The 19,683-nt window shown below is 42.0% G+C and overlaps 1 protein-coding gene across 1 annotated transcript; it reads right to left on the minus strand.

Annotated features, from left to right (window-relative positions):
• Positions 1–15,095: 15,095 nt before the first annotated feature.
• On the minus strand, positions 15,096–15,787 carry LOC130460632 (uncharacterized). Its single transcript, XM_056827963.1, has 2 exons — positions 15,309–15,787; positions 15,096–15,219 (listed from the first exon to the last, which is right to left on the minus strand). The coding sequence occupies exons 1-2, from the start codon at positions 15,745–15,747 to the stop codon at positions 15,203–15,205; spliced, it is 456 nt and encodes a 151-aa protein (XP_056683941.1). The 5' UTR covers positions 15,748–15,787; the 3' UTR covers positions 15,096–15,202.
• Between the last annotated feature and the right edge of the window lie 3,896 nt (positions 15,788–19,683).

The raw sequence follows: 19,683 nt of genomic DNA on the forward strand, positions 1-19,683 counted from the left end.
ATTAAAAAAAGAAAAGGAATTGATTGTATGAGAGATGGAAGATGAGGGATTGAGTGAAGGGAGGCGAGAGTGAAGGGAGGCGAGAGTGAAGAAGCTAGGAACTCTAACCCTAGAAACGAAAGTGAGGGGCTCAGCAAACAGTGAAGCACCCGTAAACATCAAAACCAAGGGTATTTTCGTCTTTTAGCAAGTGGACATGAAAAGTTAAGTTACTAAAACGCCTTCAGGAGCTGGCTTATATAATAGAGATAATACAAGTTTGGGATCAATTAGCAACCCTACTCAATGACTTTCCAACTTGTCTAATCATCGGTGAATTTAACCATGTCGGAAATTATTCTGACAAGTTAGATGGATCTTCTATTATTAGGGGATTGGGAGATTTTATACAATGGAGATTAAGCACTAATCTTAGCGAGGTTCCTTTTTTGGGGCCACCTTTTACATGGACGAACAAAAGAGGCAATGATGATCTAATTTTAGGAAGACTAGATTGTGCTTACATGACGACTGATTGGTTTATTAGGTTCTCGGATAGTAGAATTACAAATCAACCTACTCTATTATCTGACCATGCTGCAATTCTGTTTGAGACATATATGTTGGAGCTCAAAAGGAACATACCTTATCAAATAAGAATTTGTGTTTATCTTGAAGGAAATAATGCCCTTGGTCCAAGTATACATGCTTTCTATGTTAATTCTAATAAATGCGGTGCAGTATTAATTAACAAGTTAATAATTCAGTGAGATCAAGTGAGCTGAATGCCTAGCTAGAGGCCGCTTCAGTTCAAGTGGAATTAATGATATTAATCCATAGCTTACTCTTGACTGAACCCGTAGGGTCACACAAATAGTACGTAAACGGATCAAGTATTTAATGCCATTAAATACTCTATCTATGGATATTCGGAATCGACGGATCTTGGTTTCAGTGGGAGATGAGATCGTCACGAGCAAGAAATGAATACTCCGGAAACGATGATATTGCCGGAAACGGAAATATGGATCGTATCGGAAATATAAATATTATCCAAGTCGTAGATGTTGCCGGAAACGGAAACATGGTACGTATCGGAAAATATTATCGGAAATGGAAATATTGCCGAAATCGGAAATATTGCCGGAAACGGAAATATTGTCAGAATCGGAAATATTATCGGAATCTGAAAATAATTCCGGAAACGGAAATATTAAATATTTGTTCGAAACGGAAATTAATTCCGGAATTGGAAATATTAAATATTGTTCGTATCGGAAATGAATTCCGGAATCGGGAATTTAATCGGAAGCGTATCGTACGAATTAGCATCGGACGAGGCCCGCTAGACGAAGGCCCAGCACGAAGCCAGGCCATCGCCCAGCGAGCCGCACGCACCAACGCACGCCTCGACCAGGCCCAGCGCAAGGCCAGGCCCAGCCAAGGGCGCGCCCGCGCGAGAGCACAGCAGCGTGGGCGGTGCGCCTGTCGTGGGCCGCAAGGCTTGCGCAGGTGCACGGCTTGTGCAATGCTTGTGCGGGAAATCCTAATCCTATTAGGATTTGTGCAAAGATTAAAATCCTAATCCTATTAGATTTGTTTTGTTATTTAGAGTCCTAATAAAGTTCTAACTAGCAAATCCACATCCTAGTAGGATTACAATTCCTTTTCCATACTCCTATAAATAGGTGCCTAGGGTCACAATTTATGGGGAAGATTGAAGTATTCAAAGGGTAAGTTTTGAAATAAAAATCAGCCATACACTTGCAAACACTAGCCGAAATTCCTAAGCACCTTAAGGGCGATTCTAGTTGGTCTAACTTGAGGCGGATCCGGACGTACTGTGGACTATCTACGGAGGGACGACATTTGGAGTCCTAAAGACTTGTTCTTGTTCGGTTCGGGCGCAGCCAGGGAAGACACGTTACAACATGTATGCATCCATTCTATGCTAAATGATTATGTGTAAATAATATGCTTTCCTGGCTTTATGGTTTTTCCGCATGATTTATGAATTGTCATATGTATCATAACCTAACATATCTTTCTCTGGTATTGTTTCAATAGTGGAGTAAGTTTGGCAGTTATCCATGTAGGTTGTCCAATGTACGTGGTTTTAGAAGGTTAGGAACCATTCGAAATCAAATTCGTAAGTGGTGTCTTAACAGGAGGAGAAGTTGGGGTGTAGACTGGAAATCCTTTTCAAAATATTTATGCCAACTAGGTTTAGATGTTTCAGACCAAATCTGTGGGAATGCATATATTACAAAGGTGATAGATATTCAAGATCAAACATTAGCATTACGAAAGTCTGACTGAAAATACTGTAGGGGGTTTGTTTTTTGCGTATGTATTGCAATTCCCTGCGAGGGGGGCGGTTTTTAGAAACCATCGTATTTTTGTACTTCGAAGGAGTCGCCACCAAACATTGTTGAGGGTCTTGTTTGGAAAGACCGCAAATGACTCTATTAGGATAAGACTTGAATCTTCGAAACGGATGGGTGAGATCCGGGCAAGGGAACGAGATGCTTATTCCGCGAGCTTTAGAAATTATTCGAGTACGTGACATAGCATTTTCGAAAATACCCTAGTTTACACTATGTGGGTTTGAATTTAGAGCAAATAGAATCTCTACTTTGTATGGTGGTCACTTTGCTTTAAAGTTAATTTAAGGGAACCTAAGATCGGTTTGTCCAAGAAATTATCTTTGTTAAGCGTGATGTAACCTTGTATTTTGTTGTATTTAGCATGTATGGTGATGAAAGCAATAAAGCAAATAAAGCAACATCACAATAGTAAATAAGTGCGGAATTAGTAAATACAAGACCCCCTAGAGATGGACTAGGGAGTAGGTCCACATTGCCTAGAAGGACTAGGCAAGTAAAGATGTGGAATTGAAAGTGCGATATTGAAATTGCGGAATTGAAGGTGCGATATTGAAATTGCAGAACTGAAAGGTGCATAATTGAAATTGCGATATTGAAAGGTGCATAATTGAAATTGCGATATTGAAATTTGTACTTGGCAACATGAGATTCGAACGCCAAGCGGCTCCTTAAAAATAAGTGCGCTCGACACGAATTCAAAGCCAAAAATCTCAACTTGGGAGAAGTTTCTCATCCCAAAGTATCCTAGATTTTGCATATAGAACTTGAACTTGAAAGTTTGAATCTTGAAATATTGAACTTGAAGTATTTGAACTTGAACTTGAAATATTGAACTTGTACTTGAAATATTCAAACTTAAGAGACTTGAATCTCAAAGATCGGGCCTTTTAATGTTGAAAAGGTTAGATCTTTGATGTGCTCTTATTTTGAAAGGATCCTAGTTTAGGGAAGTAGTCATGAGCAATCCTAAACATTGTGGTATCTTGAATTTTGAAAACTTGAACTTGTATATTGAAAATTGGAGTCTTGAATCTCAAAAGACTAAACCTTTAAAGCTAGAAAGGTGTCATCTTTGATTACTCCATACTTGAAAGTGATTCTAGTTCAAATAAGTGATTGCAAACAACTCTGAACATCCTTGAATCTTGAAAGTTTGCATTTTTGTATTTTGAAAAGTTTGGATTTTGAAAAGATGTATGATTGTTGCAAGTGACATTTTTAGTACTAAAAATGCCAACTTTCTAATCATTTTTGAAATAGGAAAATCAAAGAAACATGATTGAATATGGTGGGATTCGGATTTATCTATTTAGGTTTAGGCAAGAATTCATTTTAGAGCTCCCAATTGCTTAGAACTTGAAGTTTGTATGTGTTTTTGAAGGATTTTTTTGATTTGAATTTGAGGCGTAATTTTTGTATTACGACGTTGTATATTGAACCTGCCTCCCTAAATGCTGGAAATTAGGGGGGTTTTATAGGAAAAATGGCTGCAAAACGCCATCCATTGCCAGCGCAGCACGCCAAACCAGCGCCCAGCGCTGGTGACGTGGCATGAGTGCTGCCAAAACAAGGAAGCGGGCTCCGTCCTTGATTTATCTTGTATTGATGTACCTTCGTACGAATAGTACGATTCTTGGCACGTAGTGTTTGCTTGGAGGTTAAGACTTGACTTTGCGTCTAAAAATAGGCCGTTTGGGTTTTGAATTCCGGTTGTACGGGACGGGGCCCGGCTTGCTCGGTTTTGTGGGTCGGCGCCCGAATTTGACTTGCCTTTTATGATTTTGAGTGGAAAAGGCTTAGTAAAACCAATCAAATTGTCTACTAGATAAGATTGTACTTGGAATTTGAATTTGGTTTTTGAAAATTGTATTTTATACCGAGTTCCGGGAGGGGAACGACCTCGGGGATTGGATTTTGGATCTTGTATTTTGGAGATGTTCTTAGCAATTGGGATTTCCGCACGGAGTTTCTCTAACCGCCTAGTAAGGATAATGGTATCGTCATCATCCTAGAGGGGAGACACAAATTAGGTGTCTACAAAAGCCCCCACTTTGACTAAGCGTTCGGTTAGGAAAGCGAAAGTCAAAGTATTTTGAAAGGGACGGAGAATGATCAAGATGTTCTGGAATCAAGACCACTCTTTGTACGCCGGTACCTGCACAAAATAGGCGTTAGAAAAAAAAGATAGAGTCTACCTCCGTTCGGCTGTGACGACACCGGTCCGTATTTGTACTGCACTTCCGTCTTTGAATTGGGACGGAGCTTGGCATCGAAAATTTTGAATCTTGAATTTTTGAATTTTTGAATATTGAATTTTTGAATTTTGAATATCCGAAGTTGATCCGTTGGGGATGTGCTTTGTTGGGGATAAGAACTTTTCACTGGCCCTTAAGATTTTGAAATTTCGGCTGACTTTCCTGGAGCTTGGGTCCGTTGGGAGTCAAACGCCTGAGTCATCGTATTTTTTGGACTTTGTATTCTTGAAATATTAATCTGTTTGTACTTGGAGATACGGGTGTATACCCGTATTTTCGAAAGATGGCCTGATGCGACATTTGATGCTTGGTGCGGAAGACCGTAGCAGTAAAGGACGTGTAATTAGCACGGGAGACCGCGCGCGGCAGATTCTGCCCATGCCGCGGGCCGCGCCTAGCATGAGCCTCGGCGTTTGGCGCGGGGTTGAGCTATAAAATCTCCCCTTGCTATGCCATTTTGAGGCACACTCTCTTGAATTCCTTACTTTTCTCTCTCAAAGGTTGATTAGCCTCTCCCCTTGATCTTGTTCTTGCCTTGTCAATGTAAGTATTTCATGTTTTTTGCTTATGAAATAAACTCTAGGATTGCATTTAGATTTGAATTTTCTCGTACTTTGGAATGATGCTTGTATGCTTAAGCTTCTTGAATTTTGTTGAGAATTGTTTGATAGCCACTTGAAATGGAAATGTTGGAACTTGTAGATTTGAATTTGTGAAAATTTTCTTGAATATTGTACCTGGTATTTTTAGATAGTAGTCTCACTGGTGACCTTGCGAAGTCTCATGAGAGCATAGGCTAGGCTTCCTAGATGTTGTTTGTAGAGTTTTGGAATGTCGTCTTCGGCATGGGTAGCCTAGGCGTTGGTGTTGAACTTGCGTACCTTCTTCGGCGTAAATAGCCTAGGCGTTGGTGTAGAACTTGTATACCTGCTTCGGCGTGGATAGCTTAGGTGTTGGTGTAGAACTTGTATACTTGCTTCGGCGTGGATAGCCTAGGTGTTGGTGTAGAATTTGTATACCTGCTTTGGCGTGGATAGCCTAGGGGTGTAGAATTTGAATTTTGAACTAGAGGTCCCTGGCTGAATTAGTACTTCCACTAGGGATTTTGTTTTGAAATTTTGACTTTGTACCGGCTAGTATAGGATAGCCTCTGAATTTTGATTTTCGCACGGGCTAGTATAGGATAGCCCCCAGTTTAGAATTTTGACACTTTGTACTCTGCTTGATTTAGTATGCCTCGTCATACTCGGAGGAAGCTTGCCGAGTCTTCGGTGGTTCAAGTTGCTGAGGAGGACGCTTCGGACGATGAAGCGCTGCGGTAAATGCGCCGGATGGGGGTATGATTCCCCGGAGAGCACCCACTTTTTTTGGTACTGGTTGGAGTCCTTCCGATCTAGTATTTCGACCGGAGTTTTACTTGTCTCAGCGGCCTCGCGCTGGCTTGTTGAGTCTCGTAGTGTGCTTTGAATTTGTATTTTGTACTTGTATAGGTTTTGAGCTGATTCGTTCATCTGTAGGCTGACGGAGAGTCGTTTCGCACCTTCTGGTCCTTGGCGGAGCTTCAGATGGCTTTTTCCGTCATCCGTGCTGACGAGGAGGCTATGGAGATCTGGTTGCAGACGGGCCTGGTTGACTTCTGGCGTGCCATGGGAGGTACTTCGAGGAGAACGGGGATCAAACCCCGACTATGGGCTTTGTTAGAGCGGTGGTGGGATACCACCAACACTTTTCATATGGCATGGGGGGAGATCACCATTACCCCTTTTGAGTTTTCCATGATTACGGGTCTTCCTTTTTCTGAGAGGTATGTAACCTTTGATTCGGAGCTGACGTGGCGCTCGGCCGCTGCCAGGGCCTTGCTCGGCCCTGTTGTTGACTTGTTAGAGGACGACACCCATGCTACCGTGACGGTGATTGTGGATGCAATCCGTGGTGCGGTTGTGTCTGCAGAGCAGAGGGTTAGGCTATTCCTCTTAGCTTTGGTAAGTAGGGTAGTGGCCTCGAGCAGGAACAGTCGGGTGCACATTAGATTCCTTTTAGTTTTGCAGGATTTGAGGGTTGTTTTGAGCTAGAACTGGGGTGGTTTGGCCTATAGCCACCTCTTGTACGAGATGAAGTGGGCCTCCCGGACTGCGCTGGAGAGCGAGCCGAGCATGGGTGCTCTGTGGAGTGTGCAGGAGGTATTGAAGACTCCTTTTACTTTGTGCCTTGTACTTGTATGTTTCTATTTGAACTTGAATGATGTTTTGCTTGCTTTTGAAATATTTGGATATATGAGCACTTTTCGACTTTGGCGCCGGATCGTACTGGAGATGCGACTTACCCGTATGCTGCCTCTTGGATAGGAGCGGTGCGCAGGAGGATGCCTCTGCCGGCCTCCCGCAGAGCTTGGAGAGTTCTACCTGCTGATGAGGTAAAATTTTTATACTGTTTTGCTCTTTTGTATATGTATTTGTACAGTTGCCTGAGTTGTCTTCTTTGCAGGTGGTGTGGCGTCCTTTTTCCAACGCGCCTGTACCTGCCTCGGCTGCTCGCGCCCATTTCTTGTCTGGACGACAAGTTTTTCTCCCAGGGGTGTATCACCACATGTGGTATCTAGGGGAGCGAGTGTCCCTTCAGCACAGTTCGGGGACTAGGTTTGTCCCCAAGGACCCACCGGAGTACATGCTGACGCTGGATGAAGATCTTGCCCGGCTCTATGTGAATACTAGGGGCTTGGAGGGACTTTGTACAAAGGAAGGGTGGCTATGACGACTTCCTAAGGAGGCTGGCTCCACCAGTACGCTTCGTACTGCCGGTGAGCTTTTGAACTTTGTATCTTGTATTCTGGTATTCTTCTATTCTTGTATTCTTGTATGATTGGATGATTGTATGATTGTATGTAGGAGGACGAGGTTGATCCTGAGGACATTCCCCATGCTGATAGGATCCTCCGCTATGAGAACTCGGACGGGGAACAGGTGGAGGTGACCATTCCTGTAGCTTCTCTTCCGCACTGGAGATCGTATGATGTTGTACCTGAGCATTATGCCGCTGTAAGTACTGTTGCATTTTCTTGAAACTGATTGTAATCTTGTATTTGGGAATTGATCTTGAATTTTGTATGCAGGAGCCTCGGGTGAGAGAGCGTCGCTGGATGCTCTTGATTGATTCCTGGAAGAGGTATTGTGCCAAGCTGACCCTGAAGCTTTCTGGCCGGGACAGAGAGGTGCCCTTCTTGATTTTGAAATTTGTATTCTGGAAACTCGAACTTGGATGATGATTCTTGAAATTTGTATTTTGTATAGGAGCGTCGTCGAGGGCGCAGAGGTTCCGTTGATAGGGAGCCCCAGGGAGAGACTTCCTTGAGGCAGGAGGGACCGAGTTTGGACCTAGGACAGGGGTCCGGTGTTGTACTCGTCAGAGGCATTTGAATGCTTATCGGGCAGCTGCCCCTTTTGTACATGCTGATCCTACCAGGCATGCGTTTGGAGGTGCAAGCAGTTCAAGGCCTTTTGTTCCTCCTCCTGGTTACTACTTCGGAGGGAGTGGTCCTCAGCCTTGGGGTGCGGATTCATGGGCTTACTGGCAGGAGATGGAGAGGATGCGTCAGGCTCAGATGTTTGCGCCGTACCAGTTCATGGCGATGCCGCCGCCTTATCAGTATCCTTCTCCTCAGCAGGGAGTTCATCCCTCTCCTGGCAGTCTTCGTATCTCGGAGCAGGATCCTGGTACCCCTGGAACAGAGCTGGACCGGGATCTGGAGTGCCGTAGGAGGCGAAACAGGGACAAGGAGCCTGTGGTGGACGTTACAGCTGATGAAGACTTAGACTGATCCTGCATGGTAGCGAGTTCCAGCTTGCCTGGGTTGATTTTGTATAGGCTGGGTTGTATTTGTATGGATTTGTATGGTTTGGAACTTGAATCTTGCATGGTTGTATGGTTTTGAACTTGAATCGGTTTGAAATTTTTGAAGTTTTGGCTTTTGTATGTTTGAATTTTTGAAATTGTATGCATTGTGTGTGCCTTGAAATTTGTAGCTATATGCATGCATGGAAAATTTGCAAAAAGTTTGAAAAAATTAAAAAAAAGTTGCCCATTTTTTCGGGTGTATATTCCCACTATAAGCCCCCACTTTGACTGAGGTTTTTTGTTAAGGAAAAGCGCAAGTCAAAGTATATTCAACTTTTGCTTTTGCTTATGCATATGCAGACTCAACTTAGGACGCCGATCTAAAACTAGAATGCTTGAATTTTGAATAATTTGCACCGAAATCTGCCCGAAGCGTTGATCCAGACTGCTTGAATTTGCGTGACTTGCGGCTTTGGAATCTTGAATAATCGAGGTTTGTACTTTGCTGTCCGAAACACTTAAGAGTGTGTACTTGGAGTCATAAAAGAGGACGGTGGCCTCGTCCTTTGGTGCAGGCCCCTGCGCCTAGCGTAGGACATGGCGCCTGGCGCTAGCGCGCTATCGTGCAAGCCGACTCTTGTATAAATAGAGAGTGTTTCGGATCATTTCTTGCATCAATCCTTCCCTGCTATTCCTTGTATACTGCTTCCTCACGAAAAAGAAGAGAGAAAATGACTATGTCCTTTGAAAATGCCTTGAACTCGTGGCTTGGTTCGCTAGGCAAATTGGAGAAAAGGGAGTTTGATGGCATGCATCTTGGGGTGCTCGCCTCCTTCCGGTTTGTAAAGATGGATATGCACTTCATTCTTGCTGCTTTGGAGGCTTAATATCCGAATCATCATGTCTTCCGCTTTGGGAATGATGAGGTATGTCCCCTCCCTGAAGAGTTTAGCGCCATATTGGGGTGGCCCATTATGCCGGAGCCATGCATGCCCAGTGTTGAAGAACACGTTTTCTTGGGCTTTGAGAGATATTTGGGCTTGAAGCCCCCACTTTTGAGTGCTGTTGTATATGGCAGAGGGGTGGATTTGTCCCTCCTTGTCACCTACTTTGCTGGGCTTGATGTTCCCAAAGTTTTCCGCTTGAGGGCCTTGAGTTTTTGTATCTTTGTTCGCTTTCTCTTTTCGAAGCAGGGGTTTGGCAATGGCAATGCCTCCCTAATAGAGATTGTAGAGCAGTTTGCTAATGGTCGGGACCCAATGCCGCTCGTGATCGGCGAAACATTAATGGGCCTTGACTTGCTGAAGTCGGACCCCTCTTCTTTGCCATTGGGAAGTCCGGTATTACTCCAAGTAAGGATCTGGAGCTTTCTTCTATGTTGAATTTGTAGTTGTATTTGAATTTTGAAATGCATTTCTTGTATACTCCCCAAGGTTTGGCTTATGGAGAGGCTCATGCTAGTGGCACCACCGGAGAACATGGAGAGCTATAATAGAAAAGGGTTCACCGTGCGGCCCATGATGTATGGCCTGTTAGGTTATGATACATGTGACATTTACATAGATCATGCGGAAACAACCATTAACCCAGGAAACATATTATTTACACATAATCATATAGCATAATTAGATGCATACTCTTTGTTGCGTGCCTTCCCTAGCTGCGCCCGAACCGAACAAGAACAAGTCTTTTAGGACTCCAAGTGTCGTCCCTCCGTAGAAAGTCCACAGCACGTTCGGATCCGCCTTAAGATTGACCAACTAGAATCGCCCTTAAGGTACTCAGAAAATTCGGCACTTTTGAGCAAGATGTGTGTTTGATTTTCTCTCAAAAACTCACTTTTGAATACTTTGAAACTTGTGTATAAATTATGACCCCTAGGCCTTTATTTATAGAGTTATGGAAAAGGAATCGTAATCCTAGTAGGATGCGAATTAATTGGAATTAGAATTCTACATGAATTCTACTTAATCAATTTATCCAATAGGAATAGACATTTAATCATACACTGACTCTTGCAGATTCAGGAATCTCGCATGAGCTGAAACTCACACACACACGGCAGCCACAAGGGCTGCCCATGCATGCGAGCAGCAGCCCACGCAGCGCGGCCCACGTATGCGCGGCCTTGTGCGCGCTGGGCTGTGGCGTGCGTGCTTGCTGGGCGATGGCCTGGCTTCGTGCTGGGCCTTCGTCCGGCAGGCCTCGTCCGATGCTAATTCGTACGATACGCTTCCGATTAAATTTCCATTTCCGGAATCTATTTCCGATACGAACAATATTTAATATTTCCGATTCCGGAATTAATTTCCGTTTCGAACAAATATTTAATATTTCCGTTTCCGGAATTATTTTCCGATTCCGGTAATATTTCCGATTCTGACAATATTTCCGTTTCCGGCAATATTTCCGATTCTGGTAATATTTCCATTTCCAATAATATTTTCCGATACGTACCATGTTTCCGTTTCCGGTAACATCTACGACTTGGATAATATTCATATTTCCGATACGATCCATATTTCCGTTTCCGGCAATATCATCGTTTCCGGAGTATTCATTTCTTGCCTGTGACGATCTTAGCTCCCACTGAAACCAAGATCCGTCGGTTCCGAATATTCATAGATGGAGTATTTAATGCCATTAAATACTTGATCCGTTTACGTACTATTTGTGTGACCCTACGGGTTCAGTCAAGAGTAAGCTGTGGATTAATATCATTAATTCCACTTGAACTGAAGCGGCCTCTAGCTAGGCATTCAGCTCACTTGATCTCACTGAATTATTAACTTGTTAATTAATACTGAACCGCATTTATTAGACTTAACATAGAATGCATACTTGGACCAAGGGCATTATTTCCTTCAGTCTCCCACTTGTCCTTAGGGACAAGTGTGCATTTCCTAATTCCTTTGTCGCTCGATGCTTGCTCTTGAACATAAGGTAAGAGTTGTCATCCTTATTATGTCCAGAGGTGTTCCTCGGTTTCAGAGTTCAACTGATCAAATAAACAGATAATCATAGCCTATGATTCATCCGAGCACGGCCATGCATTTCACAGTTTCTAGCTCTCCGAGTGGCCTTGTACAACTTTTAAGCATCTCATCCCGATTTATGGGAGGACAATCCCAATCTTGCGATCTTGAGATTAGACTTCGTTTGATAGGTGATTACCTGAGCGTTGCCTTTATAGCCTCCTTTTACGGTGCGACGGTTGGTCAACGTCAAAGCAACCAGTTCTCAAACAAGTAATCTCAAATCACTCAGGTATTGAGGATTTAGTGTCTAATAATTTAATGAAATTTACTTATGACAGACTTTCATCTCTTACAGTAAAGTTTCATAGGTCTTGTCCGATACTAGTCTTCCCAAAGTAAGTATCTATGCAAATGATTATGACATTGCCATGTCCACATAGTTCAAGAAACAGAACTACTAGTCATCTTGCATTCTAATCGTCTAACGTTTTCTATGCGTCCAATTTTATAGAAAACTCCGATTAGGGACCATTTTCAACCTTTGACATTCAAGTTCACTTGATAGACATTTCTTAGTCACAGGACTGGTCCTGACAGTCTATCTTGAATATATCGTCAAGTTGAAGGGACTCATCATTTAATAAACCACAAATTAAATGGAAAAATGAATTCCTTTCATTTATTGTGAATGATTAACCAATAATGTTTTACAAAGATTTAAACTCTAAAACTTTAAAACATTAAACAGAGACATCAAAGCCATTCTCCAATATGCTTGATTCCCATAGCTGCAGTGTGCGAGTTGTGCTTCGCTTGCGGCAGAGGTTTAGTTAATGGATCTGATATGTTGTCATCAGTTCCAATTTTGCTTATCTCGACTTCTTTTCTTTCAACGAACTCTCGTAGAAGGTGAAATCTACGAAGTACATGCTTGACTCTCTGGTGGTGTCTAGGCTCTTTTGCCTGTGCAATAGCTCCGTTATTATCACAATACAGGGCTATTGGTCCTTTAATGGAGGGGACTACACCAAGTTCTCCTATGAACTTCCTTAGCCATATAGCTTCCTTTGCTGCTTCATGTGCAGCAATGTACTCCGCTTCAGTTGTAGAATCCGCAATGGTGCTTTGCTTAGCACTTTTCCAGCTTACTGCTCCTCCGTTGAGGCAGAAGACAAACCCAGACTGTGATCTGAAATCATCTTTGTCGGTTTGGAAACTTGCGTCCGTATAGCCTTTAACAATTAATTCATCATCTCCACCATAGACCAGGAAGTCATCTTTGTGCCTTTTCAGGTACTTCAGAATATTCTTGGCAGCAGTCCAATGCGCCTCTCCTGGGTCTGACTGGTATCTGCTCGTAGCACTGAGTGCGTACGCAACATCCGGGCGTGTACATATCATAGCATACATTATTGAACCAATCAATGATGCATATGGAATCCCATTCATTCGTCTACGCTCATCAAGTGTTTTTGGGCACTGAGTCTTGCTTAGAGTCATTCCATGAGACATGGGTAGGTAGCCTCGCTTGGAGTCCGCCATCTTGAACCTATCAAGCACCTTATTGATATAAGTGCTTTGACTAAGTCCAATCATCTTTTTAGATCTATCTCTGTAAATCTTGATGCCCAATATGTACTGTGCTTCCCCTAGATCCTTCATCGAAAAACATTTCCCAAGCCAAATCTTGACAGAGTTCAACATAGGAATGTCATTTCCGATAAGCAATATGTCGTCGACATATAATACTAGGAAAGCAATTTTGCTCCCACTGACCTTCTTGTATACACAAGATTCGTCCGCGTTCTTGATGAAACCAAAGTCACTGACTGCTTCATCAAAACGTATATTCCAGCTCCTGGATGCCTGCTTCAATCCGTAGATTGACTTCTTTAGCTTGCATACCTTTTTAGCATTCTTTGGATCCTCAAAACCTTCAGGCTGTGTCATAAACACAGTTTCTGTTAAAACGCCGTTTAAGAAAGCGGTTTTGACATCCATCTGCCATATTTCGTAATCGTAATATGCAGCGATTGCTAACATTATTCGAATAGACTTTAGCATTGCAACTGGTGAAAAGGTTTCATCGTAATCCACACCGTGGACTTGCCTGTAACCTTTCGCAACCAATCTAGCTTTGAAAACTTCAAGTTTCCCATCCTTGTCCTTTTTCAGTTTGAAAACCCATTTGCTTCCAATGGCTTGGTAGCCATCTGGCAAATCGACCAAATCCCATACTTGGTTTTCAGACATGGAGTCTAATTCAGATTGCATGGCTTCTTGCCATTGCTTGGAGCTAGGGCTCGTCATAGCTTGCTTGTAAGTCGCAGGTTCATCACTTTCAAGTAATAGAACGTCATAGCTCTCGTTCGTCAAAATACCTAAGTACCTTTCCGGTTGAGATCTATATCTTTGCGATCTACGCGGGGTAACATTTCTAGATTGACCATGATTCTCACCAGATTCTTCTAAAGATCTCTGAGTTTCATCCTGAATGTCATCTTGAGCATTCTCTAGAGTTTGTTGTTCGACTCGAATTTCTTCGAGGTCTACTTTTCTCCCACTTGTCATTTTGGAAATGTGATCTTTCTCCAAAAAGACACCATCTCGAGCAACAAACACTTTGTTCTCAGATGTATTGTAGAAGTAATACCCCTTTGTTTCCTTTGGATAGCCCACAAGGATACATTTGTCAGATTTTGGATGAAGTTTGTCTGAAATTAATCGTTTGACGTATACTTCACATCCCCAAATCTTAAGAAAAGACACATTTGGAGGCTTTCCAAACCATAATTCGTATGGAGTCTTTTCGACAGCTTTAGACGGAGCTCTATTTATAGTGAGTGCAGCTGTATTTAGTGCATGTCCCCAAAATTCTAATGGAAGTTCGGCCTGACCCATCATTGACCTGACCATGTCTAGCAAGGTTCTGTTCCTCCGTTCTGACACACCGTTCCATTGTGGTGTTCCAGGAGGAGTCAATTCTGATAGAATTCCACATTCTTTCAGATGGTCATCAAATTCATAGCTCAGATATTCACCGCCTCTATCAGACCGCAGTGCCTTAATCTTCTTGCCTAATTGATTCTCTACTTCACTCTGAAATTCCTTGAATTTGTCAAAGGATTCAGACTTATGCTTCATTAGGTAGACATAACCATACCTACTGAAGTCATCAGTGAAAGTGATAAAGTAGCTGAAACCACCTCTAGCATTTGTACTCATTGGTCCACATACATCTGTATGGATTAAACCCAATAGTTCATTTGCTCTTTCTCCAACTTTAGAGAAAGGTTGCTTTGTCATTTTGCCAAGTAAACATGATTCGCATTTACCATAATCCTCTAAGTCAAATGGTTCTAGAATTCCTTCCCTTTGAAGTCTTTCTAAGCGTTTCAAGTTTATATGGCCTAATCGACAATGCCACAGATAGGTGAGATCTGAATCATCCTTTTTGGCCTTTTTGGTATTTATGTTATATACTTGTTTGTCGTGATCTAATAAATAAAGTCCATTGACTAATCTAGCAGATCCATAAAACATCTCTTTAAAATAAAACGAACAACTATTGTCTTTTATTATAAAGGAAAATCCCTTAGCATCTAAGCAAGAAACTGAAATGATGTTTTTAGTAAGACTTGGAACATGGAAACATTCTTCCAGTTCCAAAACTAGCCCGGAGGGCAACGACAAATAGTATGTTCCTACGGCTAATGCAGCAATCCGTGCTCCATTTCCCACTCGTAGGTCGACTTCACCCTTGCTTAACTTTCTACTTCTTCTTAGTCCCTGTGGATTGGAACATAAGTGTGAGCCACAACCTGTATCTAATACCCAAGAAGTTGAATTAGCAAGTATACAGTCTATAACGAAAATACCTGAAGATGGAACGACTGTTCCGTTCTTCTGATCTTCCTTTAGCTTCAAGCAATCTCTCTTCCAATGCCCCTTCTTCTTGCAGCAGAAGCATTCGGATTCAGAAGTGGGTTGACTGACCTTCCTCTTTGCAGATTTGGCGCCAGTTTGCTTAGTTGGGCTGGCCTTGTTGCCACCTTTCTTAGCATTCCTCTTCTTTCCAGATTTCTTGAACTTGCCCCCACGCACCATAAGCACATCCTGCTTATCACTTTTGAGCGTCTTTTCAGCGGTTTTCAGCATACCGTGAAGCTCAGTGAGCGTTTTGTCCAGACTATTCATACTGTAGTTCAGTTTGAACTGATCATACCCGCTATGAAGAGAATGGAGGATGGTGTCTATAGCCATTTCCTGAGAAAATTGCTGATCCAGCCGACTCATATTCTCAATGAGTCCAATCATTTTGAGAACATGTGGACTTACGGGCTCGCCTTTCTTAAGCTTGGTCTCAAGAATTTGCCTATGAGTCTCGAATCTTTCGACTCGAGCCAGATCTTGGAACATGTTCTTCAACTCACTGATGATTGTGAAAGCATCTGAGTTGATGAACGTTTTCTGCAGATCCGCACTCATGGTGGCGAGCATTAGACATTTCACATCCTTGTTGGCATCAATCCAACGATTGAGGGCTGCCTGAGTGATCCCGTCGCCTGGAGCTTCGGGCATCGCCTCATCTAGGACATACTCCTTTTCTTCCTGCATAAGAACTATTTGCAAGTTCCTTTGCCAGTCAAGGAAGTTTTTCCCGTTCAACTTCTCCTTTTCGAGAATTGATCGAATGTTGAATGAATTGTTGTTTGCCATATTAAAACTACAATTGAAAAGAATAAACAAATAAATAACCATTCACAGTTTCTCTTAATAAACTTAAATTCTAGCATTCATGCATAATTCAATGTTTATTAAGCATTTTATTCAAGTTATGTGTTCCGGCAGGTGTGAATAAAATGATTCCAAGATCCTAAAATCATTGAAGAACTAAGCACAGTTTGTCGACTTAATCCTAGAACATCTTAGGTAAGCAAAAGCCTTTTGCTAATAGTCTAGAAACTATTCTTGGTTGATAGGTACGTCTAAGAACTTATTAGGTAAACCTATCGAATTTGCCACGACATAAAAGGACTCCTTACTTATATCGTTGAGTTTCACCAAAACTAACATGTACTCACAATTATTTGTGTACCTTGCCCCTTTAGGACCAATAAGTAACACCTCGCTGAGCGAAAACTATTACTAGATTGATGTAAAGGATATCCAAGCAAGTGTATATTTTGGCATGGCACCTTTTAACTCAATTTTTAAGTTTGGAACTTAAGGCTCTTACTATGTTGGTTAGATTTTAAGTGAACTAAAATCCTTAATCATGCAACATAATCAAGCTTTTGATCTCATGCATTTTAAGACATATTTAAAGCAATAAATAACTTAAAACATGCATAAGATATTTGTGATCTAGTATGGCCCGACTTCATCTTGAAGCTTTGACTTCAAAGTCCGTCTTGAAAATCTCCGTGGGAGGCACCATTTTCTTCAAATAGGATAAGTTATAACTAATTACAACTATTTGATGGTACGCAGACCATATTTGAATTGAAAAACAACTTTGGTACTTTAGACCAATTACATTCAAATTAATGGTACGCAGACCATATTTTCTATCCTATTTGGGCCATACTAGTCACTTCATAACCTGCAAAACAGTACATATACAATATATACCATTCACCCATTCATTATCATGAATGGCCCACATTGCTGGTTAGTAAAACACATTATGCATCACGTAAACATTTGCAGCAATTAATCAAGGGCACCAATAATCTACCAATTATTCAGTCCTTATTAATTCTAATCGAGTTGTTTTAACCTTAAGGATTTGTAGACCTAATCAAGAGTTTATGACTAAAAAGTGCTCCCACTCAAACCAATAAATTCATATGCTTTACTAATTTTAAACATAAAATTGTATTTCTAGTCTAACCGGAAACATACAAATTTAATTAAAATTTAAAGCTCATATAAATTTATAATTGAATCCAAAATTTAATTTAATTTCAGTCGCATTTAAATTAATTCATGATTTTAATTTTAGTAAAATAATTAGAATAAATTCCATTTATTATAATTATAATATTCAAAATTAAAATCCAAGAAATTAATTTTAATTATTAATTTTAAAAATTAATTAAAATTACTTGAACTGAAATTTTCAAATTAAACATTCAAAACGATCTAATCGAAACGCAAACACCCTATGCGTTGCACGCCCATGGGCCGCACGCACACAGCCATTGCTGGCCATGTGCGCGCAGCCCATGCGCTCGTTGCATAGCTGCTGCTGTCCCATACGCAAGCCTCCGCACAGCGCCCACCGCACGCGAGCTATCGCTCGCAGCGCGCGCGCGTTACCGCGCTCGCTGGTGCGCGAGATCGCTCGCTGGTGCGCGCGAGCCATCGCTCGCTGGGGCGCTGCATCGCTCGCTGGTGTGCGCGAGCCATCGCTCGCTGGCGCGCGAGATCGCTCGCTGGTGCGCGCGAGCCATCGCTCGCTGGCGCGCGAGATCGCTCGCTGCGCGCGCGCGAGCCATCGCTCGCTGGTGCGCGACATCGCTCGCTGGGCGAGCGACATCGCGCGCTGCGCGCGAGCAGTGCTGGGCGCAGCGCTCGTGGCACGCGAGCTTGCGCTCGCTGCGCGCGAGGCTGCGCGCACTTGTGCGAGGCAGCGCGCGTTGTGGCGCAGCTCGCTTGCTGCCCACACGCGACTGCCTTGGCTCGCCCTTCGCCCATGCCCATTCGTTCATTGCTCGTGGCACACGACACAAGGCAGGGCTGCTGCCTTGTGCTCGTGCACTACGCCCTTGCTCATTGCATTCGTGCCGCACGGGCGACGAGCTCCCTTGCTCGTCGTCGCATGCCCGCATTATACAACACCCCTTAAGGGTAACACGAAGCGTCCATTGCTTCGTGCGTGCAAGTTATTTGAACGAATCGCATAAAAATTTAAAATTTATATTTAAAATTAATGACAAATTAATAAATAATATTAATTTCATAATTTTAGGGCGAAAAAATCGAAAATTTATTATCCAATTGATTTCCGATTGATATGGATTCAAGTCTAGGTCATAAAAATTTAAAATTTATCGTAAATTTACAATTTTTATGGTGGTTTTTAATCATAGGTTTCTAATTAAATTACAATTAATTATGAAAATCAAATTAATTCTAAATTATTCTAATTTTCAACAAATTAATCATAATTACAAATTAGATTGCATAATTAACAAGACTAGGCATTCAAACTTGTTAAACATATGCAGTAGGTCAATCAAAAATTCAAGATTTATCAACAGGAATCGCAAATATTTAATTTAACATCTTAAATTTACGAAATTTTGCATCCGAAAAACTAAAACCTTCGAAAAGTCATAGTTAGGCTTCGAATTTGAGAATTCTGGGTTCGGCAGAAAAATACTATTTTTGTCAAAATTTTAGAATGCCTTTTACATGCGGAATTGACACAAAAATCACTCAATTCGGATGAGTAATGAAGAAACTGCCGAAAAACTGCGTACATATAATTAAATAAACGCAATTTGCAATTAATTAACAATTACGAAAATTAATCACCCCTTTTAATTCTTGCAAATTTGTAATATTTAACCATGTTCATGCAATTTAGATTATGAAAATAATAAGGGGCTCGTGATACCACTGTTAGGTTATGATACATGTGACATTTACATAGATCATGCGGAAACAACCATTAACCCAGGAAACATATTATTTACACATAATCATATAGCATAATTAGATGCATACTCTTTGTTGCGTGCCTTCCCTAGCTGCGCCCGAACCGAACAAGAACAAGTCTTTTAGGACTCCAAGTGTCGTCCCTCCGTAGAAAGTCCACAGCACGTTCGGATCCGCCTTAAGATTGACCAACTAGAATCGCCCTTAAGGTACTCAGAAAATTCGGCACTTTTGAGCAAGATGTGTGTTTGATTTTCTCTCAAAAACTCACTTTTGAATACTTTGAAACTTGTGTATAAATTATGACCCCTAGGCCTTTATTTATAGAGTTATGGAAAAGGAATCGTAATCCTAGTAGGATGCGAATTAATTGGAATTAGAATTCTACATGAATTCTACTTAATCAATTTATCCAATAGGAATAGACATTTAATCATACACTGACTCTTGCAGATTCAGGAATCTCGCATGAGCTGAAACTCACACACACACGGCAGCCACAAGGGCTGCCCATGCATGCGAGCAGCAGCCCACGCAGCGCGGCCCACGTATGCGCGGCCTTGTGCGCGCTGGGCTGTGGCGTGC

The sequence above is a fragment of the Spinacia oleracea genome, chromosome 5, assembly GCF_020520425.1.
Source record: "Spinacia oleracea cultivar Varoflay chromosome 5, BTI_SOV_V1, whole genome shotgun sequence".
NCBI classification, from domain to species: domain Eukaryota; kingdom Viridiplantae; phylum Streptophyta; class Magnoliopsida; order Caryophyllales; family Amaranthaceae; genus Spinacia; species Spinacia oleracea.